The following is a 23,268-nucleotide window of genomic DNA, read 5'->3' as shown; positions in this document are numbered from 1 at the left end:
TCACTTAACAAGCCTCAATCAAGCATTGCTCAAGACGCTGTTACTTCAATCTATCACAGTGAGCGGAAAGACAGAAAAGCTTTTCTCTTTCAGATGCCTCTCCAGCATTTTCTGTTTTTATTTCAGGCCTTTAGCATTTGCAACTCCTCTTCTTATTTTGAGCTCATAGGTGGTCACTGTTTCAACAAACTAGTCGTTGCACAAATGAAGGGCTTCGTCACTCTGAAGAATGGCAATGACATGGCTATGGGCCCAGGAAAGAAACAAACATCCAAGAAACAGTCACCCCCATGTCCATCTTGTACACCAACTAACAACTGGCTTTCAGAGGTAATACTAGGAAAAGTCTAGATGGGGAAAAAAACTCCCTACACACCTTGCAGTCAGGAAATAGTATGGGGCATGATAAGTGAAAAATAGTTATAGTAAAGAGAGGGAATGATTGATATATTAAGGATGGATTGTGTAGACTGTACACATGAATCAAATGTATGAATTATTAGATCAATTTTATACAGTTATTGACAATCAACCATTCTCTTATCCGCTAGGTTTAACTCTCACCTTGAGGTTTCCTCGCTTTTTTCCGTAAACATGATGTAACGTATCGTTCTAGCTCTCGCAACGTGGAGGGTTTTAACGTTTCAAAGTCTATTTCAATCTCGTCAGGGTTCGAGTTTCTCAGTGAGGGCTCACGGGACTGAATGATGTGAACTACTCGCCCCAATTTATCACCGGGAAGTTTGTTTATGTCCAGACTCAGCTGCCTCTTTTCCTCATACGTCATCGGCTTGCATTTATCCTCCTCCTCCGAGTCACACGTAGGACCAGGTTTGCTGTTCTTCACACTCCTGCAGGGAAAGTGAGTGGAATTAAGACAAACATGTAAACGGTGCTATTAACTTGTAGGCTCGGGGCAAGAAAAGCTACGCAAACGTTTCATAGGCACGTGACTGGCACTGTCCGCACAGAAATAATCCGCACATTTAGAATATACTTGAGAAACGTGGGGGAAGAATCAACATTTATGCGACAGGACACCAAGAAATCCGAACAGCAGAAGATATGAGGTTGTAAATTAATGATTTCTTTTGTTAAAGTGCAGATTTTTGGAGAGATAAAAACAGATGCCCCACGAAACAAGCAATTTAAGTGTCAAAATGGAGCAAAGTGGCCCAGACTCTTGTTATTAGGGCCTATTTAAAATCAAATAATGGAAGTATTATGGTCAACAGTGTTTTGATTCTGGAGTGGGCAGAGGTGACTTCTTCAGTACTGCCCAACAGGAGGGAGGCAAATTTATACTTGTGGAAACAGTGAACTTCAGTGCTTCAGAATGAAGCACAAAGTAAGTCAGCTCCCTGTTGGGCTCAGTTACTCTTTCTCACCAGTACCCTCAATTGATCGAATCACAATTGTCCAAACGAACATTAATTAGGAGACACAAAAACTGTGTTAATCATAATATTTAATTTTAAAGACAATTTATATCATATTATCTGCGCTCAGGAGGGGTGGGGGGGGGGGGTGGGGGGTGTAGGTTCACGGTGCCCCATCCCCTCCGAGAGCTACTTTCATGAGTTATAAATTCTGGCTACAAGTAGCATGCAAACGGACAACATCTGTTGGAGCCCCCACCCCTTATGCGAAGCCCTAAACAGCAATCTTAGAGTCTTTGTCCAGCAGTCCTCACTCAGGTCAGAAGGGGGGAAATTCTATACAAAACATCCACTTCAAGGTTGTTTCTAACCAGGAATTCAAATATAAACACAAGTAAACAAAGGAGAACTCTCAGACACTGGCGAGCATATATTTACCCGCAATAACTATTTGCACTAAGTCTCCCTTCTGCGCATGCATTTCTGACTTGTACCTTGTAGATGGGGGAGAGGCTTTGGAGAGTTGGATGCGAGTCACTAATCGCAGAATACACGGCCTCTGACCTACTCAAGTAGCCATGGTATTTTTTATGGGTAGTCCATTTGAGTCTCTGGTTAATGGCAACCCCCTCAGGATGTTGATGGTGGAGCCAGAGTTTAATGTCAATAGCATCACATCACAATGGTGGTTGGACTCCCTCTTGGTGATGGACACTGCCTGGCACTTGTATGGTGTGAATGTTACTTACCACTTATTAGCCCAATCCTGGATCTTGTACAGGTCTTGCTGCATGCAGGCACGGACTGCTTCATTATCTGAGGGATTGTGAATGGAGCTCAACACGGTGCAATTGTCAGCGAATATCGCCACTTCTGACCTTATGATGGAGGGAAGATCATTGATGGATCCAGCTGAAGATAGTTAGGCCTAGGACACTAACCTGAGGAACTTCTACAGCGATGTCCTGGGGCAGAGTTGATTGGCCTCCAACAACCACAACCATCTTCCTTTGTGCTAACTATAATTCAGCTACTGGACAGTTTTTCCCCTGATCCCCACTGACTTCAATTTTACTAGGGCTCCTTGATGCCACACTCGGTGAAATGCTGCTTGATGTCAAGGGCAGTTATTCTCACCTCAACACTGGAATTTAGCTCTTTTCTCTATGTTTGGAATAAAAACATAGAAAAATAGATGTAGGAGTAGGCCATTCGGCGCTTCGAGCCTGCACCACCATTCAATAAGATCATGGCTGATCATTCACCTCAGTACCCGTTTCCTGCTTTCTCTCCATACCCATTGATCCCTTTAGCCGTAAGGGCCATATCTAACTCCCTCTTAAATATATCCAATGAACTAGCATCAACAACACTCTGCGGTAGGGAATTCCACAGGTTAACAACTCTGAATGAAGACGTTTCTCCTCATCTTAGTCCTAAATGGCTTACCCCACATCCGAAGACTGTGTCCCCTGGTTCTGGACTTCCCCAACATCGGGAACATGCTTCCTGCATCTAACCTGTCCCGTCAGAATCTTATACGTTTCTATGAGATCCGCTCTCATCCTTCTAAACTCCAGTGCATAAAAGTCCAGTTGATCCAGTCTCTCCTCATATGACAGTCCAGCCATCCCTGGAAATCAGTCTGGTGAACCTTCGCTGCACTCCCTCAATAGCAAGAATGTCCTTCCTCAGATTAGGAGACCAAAACTGAACACAATATTCCAGGTGAGGCCTCACCAAGGCCCTGTACAATTGCAGTAAGACCTCCCTGCTCCTATACTCAAATCCCCTAGCTATGAAGGCGAACATGCCATTTGCCTTCTTTACCGCCTGCTGTACCTGCATGCCAACTTTCAATGACTGATGAACCATGACACCCAGGTCTCATTGCACCTCCCCGTTTCTTAATCTGCCGCCATTCAGATAATCCTCTCGTACTCTATTTTCCCCCTCCTAATTAAACCCTTTGTCCTCCTCTGCTGAATTCTAAATTTCTCCCAGTCCTCTGGTTTGCTGCTTTTTCTGGCCAATTTACATGCCTCTTCCTTGGATCTAACACTATCCTTAATTTCCCTAGTTAGCCACGGTTGAGTCACCTTCCGTTTTATTTTTACTCTCGACAGAAATGTACAATTGTTGAAGTTCATCCATGTGATCTATAAATATTTGCCATTGCCTATCCACCGTTAACCCTTTAAGTATCATTTGCCAGTCTATTCTAGCCAATTCACGCCTCATGCTGTCGAAGTTATCTTTCCTTAAGTTCAGGACCCTAGTTTCTGATTTAACTGTGTCACTCTCCACCTTAATAAAGAATTCTACCATATTATGGTAATTCTTCCCCAAGGGGCCTCGTACAAGATTGTTAATTAGTCCCTTCTCATTACACATCACCCAGTCTAGGATGGCCAGCTCTCTAGTCGGTTCCTCCACATATTGGTCAAGAAAACCATTCCTAATACACTCCAGGAAATCCTCCTCTACCACATTGCTACCAGTTTGGTTAACCCAATCTATATGTAAATTAAAGTCGCCCATGATAACTGCTGTACCTTTATTGCACACATCCCTTATTTCTTGTTTGATGCTGTCCCCAACCTCACTACTACTGTTTGGTGGCCTGTACACAACTCCTACCAGCGTTTTCTGCCCTTTGGTATTCCGTAGCTCCACCCATACCGATTTCACGTCATCCAATACAATGTCCTTCCTTATTATTGCATTAATTTCCTCGTTAACCAGCAACGCCACCCTGCCTCCTTTTCCTTTGTCTATCCTTCCTAAATGGTGAATACCCCTGGATGTTGAGTTCCCAGCCTTGGTCACCCTGGAGCCATGTCCCCGTGATGCCAACCACATCATATCCATTAACTGCTATTTGCGCAGTTAATTCGTCCACCTTATTCCGAATACTCCTCGCACTGAGGCACAGAGCCTTCAGGCTTGCCTTTTTAACACACTTTGCCTCTTTAGAATTTTGCTGTAATGTGGCCCTTTTTGTTTATTGCCTTGGGTTTCTCTGCCCTCCACTTTTATTCATCTCCTTTCTGTCTTTTGCTTCTGTCTCCATTTTGTTTCCCTCTGTCTCCCTGCATTGGTTCCCATCCCCCTGACATATTAGTTTAACTCCTCCCCAACAGCACTAGCAAACACTCCCCCCTAGGACATTGGTTCCGGTCCTGCCCAGGTGCAGGCTGTCCAGTTTGTACTGGTCCCACCTCCCCCAGAACCGGTTCCAATGTCCCAAGAATTTGAATCCCTCCCTTCTGTACCACTGCTCAAGCCACGTATTCATCTGCGCTATCCTGCGATTTCTACTCTGACTAGCATATGGCACTGGTAGCAATCCTGAGATTACTACTTTTGAGGCCCTACTTTTTAAATTTAGCTCCTAGCTCCCTAAATTAGTCTCGTAGGGCCTTATCCCGTTTTTTTACCTATATCGTTGGTACCTATATGCACCACGACAACTGGCTGTTCACCTTCCCTTTTCCGAATGTCCTGCACCCGCTCCGAAACATCCTTGACCCTTGCACCAGGGAGGCAACATAGCATCCTGGAGTCTCGGTTGCGGCCGCAGAAACGCCTATCTATTCCCCTTACAATTGAATCCCCCATCACTATCGCTCTCCCACTCTTTTTCCTGTCCTCCTGTGCAGCAGAGTCACCCACGGTGCCATGAACTTGGCTGATGTTGCCTTCCCCTGATGAGTCATCCCCCTCAACAATACCCAAAGTAGTATATCTGTTTTGCAGGGGGATGACCGCAGGGGACTCCTGCACTACCTTCCTTGCACTGCTCTTCCTGTTGGTCACCCGTTCCCTATCTGGCTGTGTACCCTTTACCTGCGGTGTGACCAACTCGCTAAACGTGCTATTCACGTCATTCTCAGCATCACGGATGCTCCAGAGTGAATCCAGTGCCGCAATGCGGTCTGTCAGGATCTGCAGGCGAATGCACTTCCCGCACACGTAGTCGTCGGGGACACCGGAAGCGTCCCTGAGTTCCCACATAGTACAGGAGGAGCATAACACATGTCCGAGCTATCCTGCCATGACTTAACCCTTGGATTAACTTAAATTGGGCAACAACAATGTTAAAAGGTTACTTACTGATAAAGAAAAAGAAAAACTACTTACCAATCCCCAGCCAATTACTTACCCCCTTGGCTGTGACGTCACCTTTCGATTTCTTTCTACTTTTTTGCCTTCTCCCAGTAGCTGCACTAGCTGGCCTCAGCGACGCACCTCCGGAGCCTCTCCACGCACCTGGAACTCCCGAGCCTCTCCGACGCGTTGGGCCTTTTTATAGGCCTCAACGATGCACCTCCCGAGCCTCTCCACCCACCTGGAACTCCTGAGCCTCTCCGACACGTTGGGCCTTTTTATAGGCCTCAGCGACGCACCTCCGAGCCTCTCCATGCACCTGGAACTCCCTGGAATAAGGTTATAAGAAGTTCTGGAGCAGAGTGCTCCTGGTGGAATCCAAACTGAGCAACGATGATCAGTTTATTGGTGAGTAAGTGCCACTCGATAGCACTCCTTTTTTGATGTTTGAGAGTAGGCTGGATTGGATTTGTTCTTTTTGAAGACAAGACATACCTGGTCAATTTTTCACATTGTCACCAGTGTTGCTCTGCAATGGATCAGCTTGGCTAGAGGCACAGCTAGTTCTGGAGCACAGATCTTCAGAACTACAGCCAGGATTATTATTGGGATATGCAGTCCAGTGCACTCCAGTTTCTCCATATCACGTGGAGTGCTGTCCTTTTTAAATCTTGATGTATGCCCAGAGCACACTCCTAGCTAAACTGTATATCCACGCTTAGACAATGCTCTCCAACTTGGGCTACAAACCTAGTAGGTATCAAATATAGAAAGACACCTACACTGGGTCATATGAATGTAAATTAATTTCAAATGTCCAATAGAAGGTTTTATACATCTGGAGCATCCAGAGTATACCATACAACCCCAGAAATCTAAATGTTTGGAGGTTCTTTCTGGAGGTACTTATAATTACTATATTTGTTTAAGAGTGGAAGACTACTGAGCAATCCCTGGTGGGTTGAACAGTTTCTTCCTCCATGAAAGATGCTGTATATTCTATTTAATGGATGACATTGATGCAGTCTTCAATAAGTTGACAAAAAGGCCTCCAACAAAGCATATTTGAGCAGCGAGCTGGAAGCTAGCAATATGGTCCTCTGGCTGGACTACCAGATTTATTACGTCTGCCCTAACCACTTAATTTCCCAAAAATGGTAATGTAGGCAAAGTAATCGCCAAAATATATTGCTTTATCTGTGCACGTGTACTCCCGTCCCCCTCGCCCCCCCCCCCCATCTTTACATAACTTACCTCTACTAATGAAGTTACTTAGACAACACTTAACTGGAAAGAGCTGTGATTGCTATTCTCATATGCTCAAAGGATCTTCAAATTTGAAAGATTGAGGCGGGAAGAGAAAGAGAACCTACCTATGCATTTCATTCTTGGCTGTTGCTGGCCAAAAGCTCCCTTGCTATCAGCAATATCTGGGATCACATTCTCCATCATTTCCAATGAGAATGTAGCTGTTTTGACCAGGGCTGAAGTGTGATATGTCACAATCACTCTAATGCAACATCAGTCAATAATCCAACATTGTAGTTACATGACAGGTATCAAAGTTGGTCGAGAATGGGCCCAAGCTATACTGGACTGGTGACATGAGCTGTTGATAATTCTAGTCCCAAGGGTCTGAAAACTTCCTCCTCATACACGATTTGACAGACTATACCCTTTGATGGATGCACCGAGAAACTGTTGCCACAAATCTGCACCTGACTAGGAGCAAGAAGGATGCTTCCTAAAAGGTGCGACACTCGAGGTCAGAACATGCAAAAAATCTGTTGGTTGTCCAGCTCAGAATAGCATTCCACCAAATAAGACTTGTGTCAAAGCCACATACGGAGGTTGGCACTAGTTTCATCACCTTTAGGAGTCATGCACATCAGAAAGCAGCAAACACTGAACACTGGTAGAACACAAACAGGAGGCCAAAACCCAAGACTCGCATTCAACTGATGCAACACCAGTCAGCCAAAGCAGACAGGTCATAGGCTGAAAAGTGCAGGTGTTGTGAAACTTTTCACAAAACTGGAGGGGGCACGGGGTGGGAAACAACTGTCAGATCAGTAAGCTTTCAAAAAATCCAGTATCCCTAAATGTTGCTCCCTTGTATGAATGGGAAGAATATCCAATTTGTAGGAGATTGAAGCAGAAATCAGTACAATTGACAACATAGTTGATCGATTATGATTTAAATAACACGATCATTTTTCCCAAATGTGTACAGGGTTAACTTGTAAGTGAACAGTTTTACCTGGTATTTGCATTGTTCTTCTTTGATTTTTTTGGCTGTTGCTCCTTAGCTTTGCTCTTCTTCTTTTCCTCCACTTCCTCTTTCTTTTTATGCCTTTCTTTTTCTTTGTCCTTTTCCTTTTCCTTCTCTTTCTTCTTCTCTTCCTTCTTGTCTTTCTCCTTTTTCTTTGGTTTTGACAGTTGTGGTTGGGAAAGGGCAGCCAGCTGCTCGTGTACCGCTTTCAACTGCATGGCACAAAACAAACGCTCGTCAGATTTAATTGCAGTTTACTTGAGCAAATGTTGAACCCATTTGAACATTTTGCAGGCATTTGCCAGAAGACACAGCTGTTCTTCAGTATTTATTTCCTCTGGTTGATGGATGCACGTCCGCAGATCGAGGGGGCTGGGAAATAGTAATTTTTTAAAAATATAAAACAATTTGTACTCTGACATCATCAAGCACTCCAAAGGTCAGGTATGACACAGATCAGAGCACCTCCTACAATAAATACCCTGCATTGCTCGCAATTACACATTCTAACAAGTGGCTTTGAGCTCAAAAGGACTGCTCTATTACTTTCTCACAATCACCATGCATAGGGTACAATTCCCTCCTTGCATATTCTTCAATTCTTAACAGGTGAAAAGCAGCAATGTTGCAATCTCTCAGCACTGCCTCCGACAAACACCAGTTGAAAAATCCTGATTGCTTACTGAGTAATTTAATTCAGCAAACTCCACTTTTCAGATAAGACCAGATGAAATCAGACAATATCAATCTCTATAGCCCTCAGGAGTAATGTGGTTATTCCTTTGGCTTCTCAGAACGGATGCAGTCAAGTCATTCTATGCTGCCATTCAGCAAATCCTCAATGTTAAAAATTGCAAAGTTTACTTAGAATTCAAGCTGTTGCCAAGCGCTCATACCATATCTGTCTTCCAACTATGAAGAGAACCAGCTTCTAACATTGTAAATGGTACTCCCCCAGTTGCCATAACTTGCCCTCTTCCCGCCAGTCATCACTTAATGGCCCTGAAACTGCAGCCTCTCTGGGTGCGTACGATGTGCGCACGCACCTGAAGTGGCCCTGCAAGTTCTGGGTTTAGGCACGCGAAGCGCATGCACTTGAGCCCCGGCACTTGTGATCTGTCAAAAGATCTCGTGCCTCCCTGGGAGAAGAGCCTTCACGGGCGGAGATTTGGGCTATTTGCCCAACGAATGTCCTTCAAACTCTTACGCCTGGAAGAGTTTTAATAGATAGAAAAAAATAAATGTTACTGTACTTATTTTTATATTTAAAAACCCTGTCTATGAAAGTAAGTTTATTTTTAACACTTCAAAAAAAAATTCAAAATAAATTTCTCTCAAACATTCAATGCAATTTCTATAAACTTTTTTTTTTAAAGTGATGTTTTTGTTATTTGTGCGTGTGTTTTATTTGATTTTAGGGGTATTCTCATTGATAGAAATGGGAGCTTGGAGTTCCCATTACTATCAATGAGAATACTACATTGTGATTGGTGGTTAGGCCCACACAATCCCAGGATGTGCATACGCTCCTGGAATATCTGGGCTTCTGCGCTGTGCATCTAGGCCTCGGAGGGCAAGTGTTCATTCCCCCGGGACTATCAGGTGCTTTTGTAAAAATTTCTCGGTCAGAGGCATCCGCCCACGGGAAGTCTTCGACTGCAATTTTTGGCCCAATATTGAGATTTGGCATCTAGATTAATAACCATCCTTGATAGGACACATTCAAATGGTTGACTGCAGTAAAGTACATTCTAGAGTAAATGTATTCAATCACTGGTACTGCAAGAAACAGGCTACAATTAAATGCCTGGACAAGTGGGAAGATGACAAAATGTCACCACCCACATAGAAAAATTCCAGTGTTTCAAGACAGATTTCTTCATAAAGAGCATGGTAAAGTTCAAAATAAGCAGAGGATTTGACCTTTAAATGATCAAAATACAGCATTACCAGTTAACTTGTTTTTAATCTCGAGTCACAAACTCCCAACTATCAGCTAAGGTCATTCCTGATTACATTTCTACCATGTGCTTATAGCCAAATACCTGAGGCAGCCAAATTCAGAAAACATTTTAACCCATTCAGTTAACATGGTATGCCAGTATCTACAAGTTCCAAAATAAAGGTCATTTATAATTCGTTCTCCAGTGGAGAGTGGATGAAATGCACATTTTCTCTCAATTCTCATCTCAGAACAGGCACTTAAGAAAGCGCAGAAGGACAAAAAGAACTGGCCCAGATGCATCGTGGATGAGTCACTCATGAATGATGCCACCAATAACAGCAACACAGCAGCTAGAAATGATGTGCAATTGAATGCAAACTCAATTGCACCTCCAAATGATCTGGTCAAGACTAAATTTTCCAACTCCAAATTTCCAGCAGTGGAACACAGAGTGTGAAATTCAAACAACATTGTGACTCAACTGTGAATTTAAATATGCTTACCATCTAAATTCACCATGATGTTTCCACTCAAGCAGGGTTAATTAATATGAATTAATTCTAAAACACAGCCTGTTGCTATGATGTTGTTACAAAATGTTACACACAAAAAATCTCATCCTATATGGAGTCATTCTGCAAAGGGCTTGCCTCCCATGAAACAGGTTAACCAACATTTTGACCGGTGTTTAGTTCTCAAATTATATTGAGACTTCAGTGTAATCGAATATCACTTCGGGAGATTAGAAAAACAAAAAAAATGGTGCAAGATTACAGGATTTGGGCAGTTTCGAAGCTATCAAAAGAAACTAGTTACTTTGCAATGGGGGCGGGGAACTTTCCAAAATGTTCCAAAACATTTCTGCAACTCTGCTATTTCAAGCTTTTAGCAAAACCTCAGCGATTGATAAAGTTGTGATCATCCTTGCTTAGTTCGGAGTGAGATTTCACAATTACCACAAAAGCCCAGTAAGATTGAGTGCATTACTCAGATCAGCTCCCAACTTCAATTCACTGCCTAGCCCCATGTTCAGTGACAAAAACATGTTGTTTTCTACTGCAATTTGACAATTGTAAATAGAAATTTTAAACAAGTGTTTAAACATTTCCTTAATATCCAGGCCCAGAACGAGAAATTTGTGTCATTGGACTGTGGGCAAGAGAGTTTCAAGCTCAGTTTTATTAGTTATTAACATGACCTAAAAACACATTCCTCAAGCTGTAATTCATTATAAAATTGGGAATCAGCCGAGAGGGAAATTGTATTCTGCGCTGCGTTTTAAAATTTGCTCTTGGGCAGTTTATTCGCTGTGGTATTCTGCAGTTCCACCCAGGGCTATAATAGCGCCAGGTTGTTTGGTAGGTCCTATTAGGAAGGGACAATAGCAATACTGAAGAAAAATTGAATGCTTTTAAAAGCATTGTAAAATAGAGGAAAGGTATATGTGCCTCCAGAATTATGGTTAGGGTTAAAAGATGGCTACATGGTAAAACAAAACCAAATTGATAACTGGTAACGTTCAAAAAAAAATTGCACTAAACAATTTAAAAACAGGTTTAAGGATAATAATTCAAGATAACAAGGATAGACATCAGTTGAAGGAAATGAAAAATACTATCAGAACAATCAAAAAACATTGACGGCGTAGATACATTAGGGTCCCAACTGTTAAAAATAGGTCAAATAAGTAGTTTAAGAAAGGGGGATGTAAAGGGACATGGGGGCATGAAAGAAAGGGGGATACAAAGAGCATAAATGGAACAAGTGACTAGGGAAACCACCCATGGCGAATAAACACCAACACTGATTGATTGGACTGTGCGTCCTGTTACGGTGTTCATTACTAATGCTATGTAATCTAAACAGGTGTCTGTAGAAACAGTCAAGAGTTAAATTAAATGAAGGTGTGGGATGCGTAGAAATATGAAGTTGCTTGTCCAGCTCAAGGGCACAGGTACTTGCAGGTGAATACTGCATTCTCACATGAACATTTAACAGCGTGTGCTGGAACAGGGACCGAGCATCACATTCAAGAACGAATCACTGTAATCTACCAATCGGAGAATTACAAACATGCAGAGCACAATAGAGTAATAAAGGGGCAATTTTATCAATAATTTAGTTAGCAATAAAACCGGAGAGCCAAGCTCGAAGGGTTCATAAACTTTATCTCGATCCCAGAGAGAGATGATAGCCTTTTAATCTCAGAAATTCAAATTGCTTTTAATATGTACACATTCCTGAGAGGAAAGAATTGTTTTTGAGCCTGTTTTTAACCAAAAGAAGTTTGGTCTGACAGCCAGTCTATTGTGTGAGAACACATTCACATTGATGTATTAACACTGTTAGTCACAAACAAAGAACTTATTAAATGTGATTACTGGGAAATAGAATGGTCAGTATATACTAACTTTCTTAGCGTTTAAGAGGAGCGGCGAAAATTACATTTTGTAACTCACACTGATTTACTATAAAATGTAATTATTTCAGGGCTGTTTATAACTGCACATTCATCACCTGCCTACTGTTGATATAAAAATGCAGTTGTGGCGAATGCCAGGGTACTGAAACCAACCACAACCACTTTATTTATAAAGTGGCCTCAGAGGAAGTACCTGTTCTTGAAGCTCAGCCAGCCTCTGCGCCCGCTCCTCCTCGGAATCATCAGTACTGCTGTCGCTGTCAGAGGAGCTGTCGCTGCTACTGTCGCTCGAGGATGACGACGACACCTGGTTGGTCGGAGGTGGCACAGGAGGAGGAGATGGAACCACGGGTTCAACAGGCTCATCTGGCATTTTTGCAAAACGCATCTCAAATACGTCCTGGAAAAAAGGAAAACCCAAAAATATAAAAGCCAGCTTTTACCTCCCTGACCCGTTTTGGTATACAATTTTGTGTTCAGGGGTGTAGCTTTTTATACTATGTATTAAAAATAGTGACCAGTGACTCAACACATTGGTACCAATGCCCTATACCATGAAGTAGAAGAACTGTTTTCAAGCCCTTTATTTTCCATATGACAAATTCTTGGCTAAAGATGCCAAGTTGAAGTTGAAGCACTTTCCTCACAGGAAGCAAAAGATAAATCGGATGGCAAATTGAGCTGAACCATACGGTCGCATTTCTGACATGCTCGCTTCCGAGCAACACTGCCAGAGAAGCATTCGCAGGGCCACCTTCTGTCTCCCGTGGTTGGGAACCTGGTCTGTGCCGAGCAAATGTGTTTGTATTGTGTGGAGGAAATCCTAATTAGGACATTCCTAATTCTGATTTTGTTCTTAATGTTTTTCTATTGTGAGCAAAAGTTATCAAGACCAATTCAATATCTCAAACATTATAACGTAGAGATCAAGCAATTGTCCCCTCTTCCTGCCACCCGCCTCCACCCCTACCCCCCTCCCCCAAAACAGAAGACTGTACAACATTAAATGGATGAAATGTAGGTTGCAGTGAGCATACTGGTGGGAATTATCCCTTTTAAATCCTCATTCAAAAAGTGGGATACCAAAGAGGGACTTAGTACCAGTGTTTACACAAAACCTGCTTCCAAATAGTTCGTTACTGCCCAGGAGGGGAAATCAATCATCTATAATTTCACTTTGCACAATCTGCAGAAACCTCAGGTCTTCCTATTCTGAACATTTGCCAGACTGTAGAAAATCCAAAAGATGTGAATTTGGCACAGAGTGAACACAGGCATAAGCACCAGGTCTCACTCAGTTTATTACGTTTTTTTAACAACTGTGCAAGAATTCATCGAATTTATAGCACAAAGGAAGTCATGCAGCCCATGCTGCTTATATTGGTCTATCCCAATCCCATTTCACTACCTGCTTCCCATCATTTTAAATTCTTCCTTTTTCAACTACTTATACAATTCATTTTTATAGTCTCTGCATCAGTAGCCAATTGCGGTATTCCGCATCCCAATAACCTTGAGTGGGGAAAATTCCCATTTCCCTTTTGGTTCTTCTAAAAATAATCCTGACCCTGTGCCCCTTGGTTAGCACTTGGCCAACACAGTGGAAATAATTCTTCACTATTTTTGATAAACTATTAGAACCTTCCTCAACCTTGTTTGAGGTCAAAATTTTGATTCTTCATTACCATCAACTCCAATTTTACTGAAATCATTGTATCCTTTTCATTGCTCCAATGAAAATGGGATACCCAGAAGTGAATATTCCAACTGTCCCCAAACTAATGTAATAATTCAACTAATTACCTTGCTTTTATTTTCAATGACTCAATGTGTGAAGAAAGACAAGGCAGAACTTGCATTTATATAGCACCTTTCATATCCTCAGGACATTCCAAAATGCTTCACAACCAATCAAGTCATACTGAAGTGTAGTCACTATTGTAATGTAGGCAAACACAGCAGCCAATTTTCACAAAGGTCCTATTAATAACAATGGGATAAATGACCAAATAACCTGTCTTTAATGCTGTTGGTTGAGGAATACATTGGCCAGGAACTCTCCACTTCTTCAAAATAGTGCCATGAGAGCTTTTTACATGCAAGAGAGAGAATAGACGAGACCTCAGTTCATCAGTTCCTGAAAGACACCACCTCTGACAATGCAGTACTCAGTCAGTATTACACTGAAGTGTCAATCTGGATTGCGTGCTTAAATCTCTGGAGCGCAGCCTGAGTGAGCTCTGTGAACCTTCTGACTCAGAGGCAAGAGTGTGATCATTAAGCTAACTCATTAACAACTTGAAACCCACAATCTTGGGTACCCGTTTGACCTTTCCTACATGCAATCCAAACTTTAAAGAACTGTGTACTGCACCCCCACCGATCTCTGGTCCTCCACTCATAAGTCTTACCGTCATTTTTTATGTTGATGCTAAGGAGACGTTTACTTTCAACACAGGCAAAACATTTCTTTGAGAGACATATTTCTTCATTTGCAGGGACTGCTTTACAGCAGCATATTTTGACATTACTTTTCTTCTGGTAAAAATATAGGACTTTAGGTGAAATCTAAGTTATTAAAACTTCTCAGCCTTCCTCTCCTGTTCCCTCCTTTAGGGCACCATTTAATACATTATTCAATACGATGGAATTATATCGAGGTGAGCATCGAGTAAGTATACAAGAGAAGTCTAAGTCTGGGTGATCTCTCCAATATACCTGTGAGAAAACACTCAGGAGTATGAACTCACTGCAAGGAAACACTGGAGTGAACCACCAGCGCACTAAACTAGATACTTAAATTCGAGCAATTTACATTTAATGTAGAGAGATGAATCAGAGGGCTTTACAGACCAACTGACAGTGCTCACTGCAGCATATTCCTTTCAGAACCAGATACCAACCTGCAGTTTTCTTGCCATGGCCACCACCTCATGATCAGGAGGATTGTACTTGTAACAATTGGAGAACATCAACCGAACGTCCGCTGCAAATTCTTGGGCGTCCCCATACTGTCGGTTGTCCATTTTTGACTAGAAGCATAACAGGAGATATCGTCAGAACTCATTATTTGCAACTCTCAAACATTTTTGTAATCATTGTGGAACTATTAGATATTTCAAAGTGCCTTATATTAATACTGTTGGGGCTAGGGAACGGATTCCAGTTGAAATAGCTATAAACTCTACAAAGATTCTGGAGGAGGAACTCCTACTTACTAAAAACCTGGTCATCTGCTCCGGGACAGTACAGACAAACTTAATTACACCATGATTGCTAGAATCAGCGTGTCCAATAAGTAACTACAATTCCAGATCAACGTAATGAGTGCGCCCAATATAACTGCATGACGCAAGTGAATCCTTTCAGATGGAGACAACATAGTGCAAAAGCACCTTGCTGACTTTTTATTTTTCCTAAAGGCTTTCTTTTTAAAAAAAAAAACCTTTGTATTCTTCAGCCAAGAATATGGTTCCAATTTAAAATATGTAAAAATTAGTCTTTTAATATAAATTAATTTGATATAAATAGCAGAAAAACAAATGCACAAAGCAAGTCTCTTAGTAACACTCCAATATTCCTCTACTCACAAAACTTCAAAAAGAGCCAAAGATGTCAAACAGCAATTGTTTGGTATCCCCAAAGTTCATATGAAGTGCATGCTCATCTTTTATGTAGAGCTCTCACTTCAATGAATCTGAATCTATTTTACTGCTCCAGTGCTCTTCATATTCCTCGACAGCGTTTTGAAGCACAGAACAAAGACGTGAGATGTTCTCTTCCTCTCCCCCACCCACAATATAAAATTACATTTGGTTTCATAAACTTCCCCCACCCCCCCCTCCCAAATGAAGTGCAATGTTTAATAATAGCACTAACATACTAAAATACTAATATCTAGCGTGGTCTTTGCAGCTGTCTCTTGCAGAAATAATCTTGATAAACGTAGTGATGCGTGGAACACTAATTTCAATCCTGCTGCATAGCGGAGGTCTGGCCTCAAACAGACATGATATATGAGCATGTATACTTAACTAGAGCATCTCCCAGTGCTGCTCACAGGTCCCAGGCTGACAGAATTTGTAAACAGTCACCTATGTTTTACTTGCTCCCCATCTATTCCAAGTCTGTTTCATGACCTTTCTTGGCTCCCAAGTCCCCGATGTTGGTTTGCCTTTCCCTTCACAAAAATCATCAGCACATGCTGCACCACATCACAAATAGAAACCCAAGCTCAGTAAAGGAAGACTTGCATTTATATAGCGCCTTTCACAACCTCAGGATATTCCAAAGCACTGTACAGCCAGTTAAGTACTTTAAGTATAGTCACCGTTGTAATGCAGGAAATGCGGAAGCCAATTTAATCACAGGAGTGACGCAACAGTAACACTCAGACTGGCTCCAAGTTGTAGAAATACCCGTCACAGGGAAGGTAGACTTACAAAAGTAACACTTAGTCCATTATGGACCCAAGTCTAACAGGTATCTATTTTAGATATGATTAATTGGGCACATCATCATTGCTGTATAAACTAAAAAATCCCTGCAGCATCACATCAGAGCTCAATTGTGGAACAGTTACATGATGAGCCAGTAAAGCTTCTAGAAAGCGACACCACAATCATGTTAATACTAACCAATGAGATTTCTAGAAAGAGACCAACATTTGGGATAGCTATGTGACTACTAGCCAATTAAGATCGCTCAAAGCAACAATTTGATTATATATAGATTTCCTGTAAATAATTTTTAATATATAATTAAGAACAACTTCATTGGTTCCTAATTGGGCTAATCAGACGCACACATAGGGACCTTACGGAAAATGGGTACTTAAATACTGTTTGAATGTGCAAGCAAATTCTATCAATCCAGGTCACATGTATGAGCAGATTACATTTCAGAATCTACAAACTATAGACTACAGACTGGGGCTCCTCCAAAATATGACATGGTGCCCAATGCAACGCCCCAAGGCAACCAAAAAAAAAAACCCTTGTTCATACTGGCTATTGTCTCAGAATGAATATAGATAAACTACAGAGTAAAAGTCAATAAAACAATGCAGTGGTTTATTGCTGTCTACTGCAATGAGGGCCCATCACACCTTTACTCTTCCAAGCTCCTTTTTTTAAAGTCCTGAATCATAATTTCCCTATTTTCTTGCTATATCTTTCACATCCCTGAAACTTTACATTTATATTGCCGTTCAAACACCACCCCCGAGTTTTAATTAATTTCTGTCCCAATTCCTCCATCTAGCCTCACTTATAGCCCCAGCTTCCATTCTACTTCAATCACGCCTTGGATCCCCATCAGTTATGGTCATTAGCATTACCTTCAAAATGGTTTGTGTGTCTTACAATGGTCCAGTACAGGAGCAATGGGCCGAAGAACCTCCTTCTGTGCTGTGTGATTCTTGAACACTTATCCAAACTTCTCCAAGATCCAAGCAATTGACGCTGAACTTTACGAGTTTCAGAATTTATCCCAAGCATGCAAACCATTTTACTTTCCACAATTAGACTAGGTCGAGGGTCATGGGAATGAGAGAGAATGTAAAATATACAAGAATGCTATGAACTCAAGTTATTATTTTGAAGGCCTTTATACTGCCCCTCCTTTCAATTCTCCACCCTTCTGATCCTGCAAAATTTAAGTGGTGCAGCAATTGAAACCTTGCCATTTTAATCACAAAGAAAGCCAGGGCCACCTCACAGGGGAGAAGCTTGAAAGCAAAGGAATCAAAGAAGAACAGCGTCAATGATAAAATGGAACGGCATCGAGGAGAAATGGAGCCAAAAGCACAGAAATGGGATCAAAGATCAGAAAAAAAAGCATTTCCGAGAAATATCCCAAAATCTGTATTGTCTTTGTAAAACAACTATAAGTCATGAGCATATGCATTTGTTTGCAACTCCAAGCTCATGGACTGAAAAGGGAGCTACCTCGCCATTAATCCAACTTGAAAACGCAACTCACTGCAAGTTTCCCAACAATGTAATGTAACTGGATAAATTCACTCTCTCAAGTCTGGTAAGAAAATAATTCCACATGTGATCAGACTATGGAGCTACTCACTATACTAGTGATAAATCTGGACTATTCAGGTGCTCCAAAGCAGTATTAAGACTTACAAACCGACAACACTGAACTGAAATGGCAGCTTTTCTTTGTGGCGCCCAACTTAGAAAATAAATTGAAGCAAGTCATTTTAATTGTGAAGAAAAACCAGTTGAGTTTTCATATATATTATATATAAATTTTTTGATGTTTGTACATAACACGGAGAGAAGAACAATCTCACGGCAAGTGTGTTAAGAACGTATCCACATTAATTGTTCTTTATCTTGACATCATCTTACAAAACCAAATCAGAAAGTAAGAAATCATATTACCATCATGGATCCTTACCCAGAATGTATTAGAGAAAAATCTATTGTACTCCCAATTGAATTTAAGGTCGTACTGAAATTCGCCGGAACACAGTAGAATAAAGCTCAAATCACTGGATAGGGTGAGAAGCATCAGAAGGATATTGAGGCAGAGTAGGAGCAAAACGAAGAACGGAAGCAGAAGCAGAAAGAAGAACTATAGAGGCATCCTTCATGCTATATTTGGACACTATTACTCGAGCAGCATTTACAACCTGCTTTACAGAACAGTATTGTTACAGATAATGTTACTGCGGCTCAACTAAATTATTCATAGGTCATTTGAGTTTTAGGATTACAAGCTTGGTCTGTCTCTTTTGAGCGTCTCATTGACCAACAGCTGTCATGTGCCTTTCAAATTGTTGGTGATAATGTTTAGCGACCTTCTCCAGCAATCTCATTGGTTAGTAGTCATCACATCACCGTTAAAATGTTGGTGCCACTTCAAAGCAATCTCAATGACCAATTGTAGTCATATATCCTGTTTTGGCAGCTTTGTAACAATCGCACTGACTACTGACAATCACTTGACTAGCCTGATTATGCGACAGTGTTTGTTCGACAGCTTTCTCGACCAATGCCGAAGGCAGGCCACAAGGGTCAGGAAATCAGATTTCATTTTATACATTAATGGCTCATTTCCCCATTAATTATGTGTTTCCGAGATAATTGCAGCCTATTGGTTTTGAATGATAATTAATCCATGGGAAAAATGTAACTGGAAAAAGCGTATCATTGGTCCATAGCGACGATTGCTTATTGGAACCTGGTAGCAACATGGCTGACAATCACAGTACAGTAGTTTCAATTGATTATTCTCAGAATTCCTCCAAGACCATAAATAGAATAAAAATTCATATGCAGTACAGAGAGATGACCAATGGATTACCAAGAAACACAAATACTTGGTATAAAGCATAGACTTTAAAAAAATATTTTAATCTGGGAGCAACTAGTAGATCCAAGGATAACTACTCCAGCTGTAGCAAAGCATATGTAACTGGAAAGAGAATGTGGAACTATAACACTTACCTTCAAATCCACTCAGCCTATGGAGGATTGAGTTAACTACTGAAAATGTGTCATTTCAAGAGCTACTGCCAGAGAATCACAAGGGCCTAAAGACGAATTGCTTTAATTGCATGGTCACATGTGGTTCAATAAATATTTGCTCCAAGCAACAAATTGCATTCCAATGTACTACTCTCATTGGCAAATTTGCTGTTTTTGCAGAAAGTTGATGAAATTGCTAAATTTGTTCCTCGAGATATTGGTAAAAATGCCACATGATAAAAATAGAATTGGACTTGGTCAACCTGAACAAGTGGCTTTAATTATTAAGCATATGGAATGTGACCTCAAAAATATCAGTAAAAAATCTTGATAACCAATTAAATTTGACTTTTTCCAGTTACCATAAATCAGTATTCTCCTTTACTGTCCCTAACTTCTCAAACTGCCCTGCCAGAGTGAAAGAAAGTGAGAATTGTTCCACGAATTTAAGCCTCATTGTATCATCTCCGCTACTTCATCAGTTATCTCTCACACACATACAGAAACAAAGGCGTTAAGACTGTCTCTTCCTGCTCTACTGCCACCCGTGTTACATTGACAGAAGGTTGGTTAGGAAGCACAACTACTGGTTTTATGGAAGAATTTACACAGAGCTATGAACACAGCATTTTCAAGCATATGCATTTTAAGTTTTGCATTTATTAATGGAGCTTACTTAAAGCAGCAGCCCAAAACCAATTTCTGACTCTTTCCCCATAGCCTTGTAATTTTTTACACTCCAAAAGTACTTAATTGGCTGTAAAGCGCTTTGCGGTGATTGTGAAAGACGCTGCATAAATCCAGGTCTTCCTTTCTTTGTTTTTAATTATCCAATTCCTTTTTGGAATTACTGTTGAATCTTCTTCCGCCAGCCTTTCAGGCAGCATCGTACAAGTCGAAGTAACTCACTGCGTTAAAAAAAAAAATCTCATCTCACCTCTAGCACTTTTGCAAATTATCTTAAATCGGTGCCCTCTAGTTACTGATTCTTCTGTCGCTGAAAACAGCATCCCCTTATTTACTCTATCAAAACCATTCATGATTTTGAATGCCTCCATTAAATCTCTTCTTAACCTTCTCAGCTCGGAGAACAATCCCGGCTTCTCTAGTTTCTCCACATAACTGAAATCTCTCATTCCTGATACAAGTTGAGCCTTCTTTATCCAGAATTCCCTTATCCAGAACCACCCCTTGTCCAGAACCATTCTGGGCGCATGCGCAGAACATCGGCATGAACAAATTGAAGTCCTTCCTCGCTGTTAACTCCCACAATCGCTGGCCTGACCCCCCCCCCCCCCCCCCGCCCCCCGATCTATCGCCAATGCAGCCCCCCCCCCCCCCACCAAATGATCACTCTGCCGCACTCCCAGCCCAGATATCCCATTCCTCAGTACCTGTACCATCCAATTTATTGTGACCACCCCTCGTCCGGAAAAATCCCTTATACAGAACAGGGCCATTCAACCTGTACCGTTCTAGTAAATCTCCTCTGCACCTTTTCCAAGGCCTTGACATCCTTCTAAAGTGTGGTGCCCAGAATTGAACAATATTCCAGCTAAGATCCTAACCAATGATTTAAACATTTAGCATATTGTCCTTGCTTTTGTACTCTGTCTCTATTTATAAAGTCAAGGATCCCATATTGCATTTTTTTTTTTAAAGCCATATCAACTTGTCCTGCCAGTCTTTGCGCACACGGTGTCTATTGCTGCATCCCTTTTAAAATTGTATATTTTTGTTTATATTGTCTCGCTTCATTCTTCCTTCCAAAATGCATCATTTCACTGCGTTAAATTTCATCTGCCACGTGTCTGCCCAGTTCATCAGTCTGTCTGTGTCCTTCTGAAGTCTATTACTATCTTCCTCACCTTCGTGTCATCAGCAAACTTTGAAATTATGCCCTGTATACCCAAGTACAGCTCATTAATATATATCAAAAAGAGCAACAGTCCCAACACCTACCCCTGGAAGACACCACTGTATACTTCCCGCCAATCTGAAAAATAACCGTTCACCACGACTACTCTGCTTACTGCTCCTAAGTCAATTTCCTATCCACACTGCCACTGCCCCGTTAATGCTATCGGTTTCAATTTTGCTAACAAGTCCATTATATGGTACTTTATCAAACGCCTTTAAAAGTTCATATACATGAGACAAATCACACTATCCTCATCAACCACCTCCATTACTTCAAATAACTCAATCAAGTTAGTCAAACATGATTTGTCCAACAAATTGCTGACTGTCGATGATTAACCTAGATTTTTTTCTATTGACCATTAATTTTCTTTCGCACTATTGCCTCAAAAAATTTTCCCAACACTGATGTTAGGCTGACTGGCCTGTAGGTTACCTGGTTCATCCCTTTTCCCTTTTTTGCAACCTTTGAGTCCTCTGGCACTACTCCCATATCTAAGGAAGATTGGGCCTGATTTCTCTAAACATCCTAGGATGCATACTATCCAGATCGGGTGACTTTTAGCACGGACAACCTTTTAAGTACATCTTCTTTATTTTTATCCTATCCAATGTCCACTCCCTCCTCCTTTACTATGACATTGGCAAAATCCTCGTCTTGTAACTACAACACGTATGCATCAATTTATTTAGAGTGGGTGCTTTAACATGGAATAATTATTCTCAACAAAAAAAATAGTACAATGGAATTTTGTGCTTGTCTTGAGTATCCCTTTAGCCATGTACCACTGAAATCAATTGCAAACTTCAGTCTTTTCTTAATTTTATTCATTCTCCCTGATTCCAATTGCTTTCCAGTTCTCCTTTGACTCACCAGTCCATGCACCTCCTTCAGGCAGCATTATGCTTTCAGCTTCACCACCACCACCACCACCACAAATTATCCAGTCACGAGGACCAATTACATCAGGATATCACCCAACCTCCATGGGGAGGATGCCTGGGCTCAATCTACCACTTGACTCCAGCAGCACACCCAATATTTGGAACTCAATCGAGTTCAGGGTGCAGGAGAATAAATTAAACCCATTCCCTCTGCTCGATAATGCCATTCCCAATGCTATGCTTCAAACATGCTGTTGACCAAGTTGACATCAAATGGAAATTTGCATTAGGCTACGAGACCAATCTGTTGGCAATTTACCGCTTCATAACCTCAAGCAACTTATGTAAAAGAATGTCTAAGCTCTTCAATAAGGGGAGGAAACAAGACATTTCTGACACAGTAAATAACATGCTGTACTGCCCCAGTTGCTGCAAACTTGCTACAGATTTGCACAAGTGTGAATTTCCAGGACAAACCCAGTGGGTAGTACTGTAGTTATATTCCTTGGTTTTTAGCTCCCAGCCGCTAGGATTCACTTAATAAAGCTGGTTTGTAACTTTATAAACTTCTCTACGTTTTCTTATGTATTTATCATAAATGCCTGCCATTTCTAAGGGTGGGGGCTGGGTGGGAGAAGAGTTGTACATGCAATTCCATAATCAATACTGATTTGGAATCAGGCTAGCAAGACAATTTCACGTTCTATAGTTGTCTGCTGCACAAACCAGGCTGACTGCAAAGTGACCAGTCACAATCAACCTCACGCGCCGAAATAAAACCCACACAGCAGTCGTCCATTCGGTAGTCTCTTTATAGCATTCATGGTTGTGTTTAATTGGAAGAAAAT

The 23,268-nt window shown here is 41.3% G+C and overlaps 1 protein-coding gene across 10 annotated transcripts in view; it reads right to left on the bottom strand.

The window, feature by feature from the left end:
- The window catches only part of brd4 (bromodomain containing 4), a 194,293-nt gene that overhangs the window by 59,612 nt on the left and 111,413 nt on the right, over window positions 1-23,268 (bottom strand). For all 10 annotated transcript variants that reach the window (XM_070867331.1, XM_070867335.1, XM_070867329.1 and 7 more), the window contains 4 exons: window positions 15,032-15,160; window positions 12,322-12,528; window positions 7,750-7,973; window positions 565-851 (listed from right to left, as the gene is read on the bottom strand). In XM_070867331.1, the coding sequence (XP_070723432.1) occupies window positions 565-851; window positions 7,750-7,973; window positions 12,322-12,528; window positions 15,032-15,160 (847 nt within the window). The remainder of the gene's footprint in view (window positions 1-564; window positions 852-7,749; window positions 7,974-12,321; window positions 12,529-15,031; window positions 15,161-23,268) is intronic.

The sequence above is a fragment of the Pristiophorus japonicus genome, chromosome 24 (assembly GCF_044704955.1).
Source record: "Pristiophorus japonicus isolate sPriJap1 chromosome 24, sPriJap1.hap1, whole genome shotgun sequence".
Lineage (NCBI taxonomy): Eukaryota > Metazoa > Chordata > Chondrichthyes > Pristiophoridae > Pristiophorus > Pristiophorus japonicus.
The sequence above is the reverse complement of the archived record's forward strand: the minus strand, read 5'-3'. Positions and strand labels throughout refer to the sequence as shown.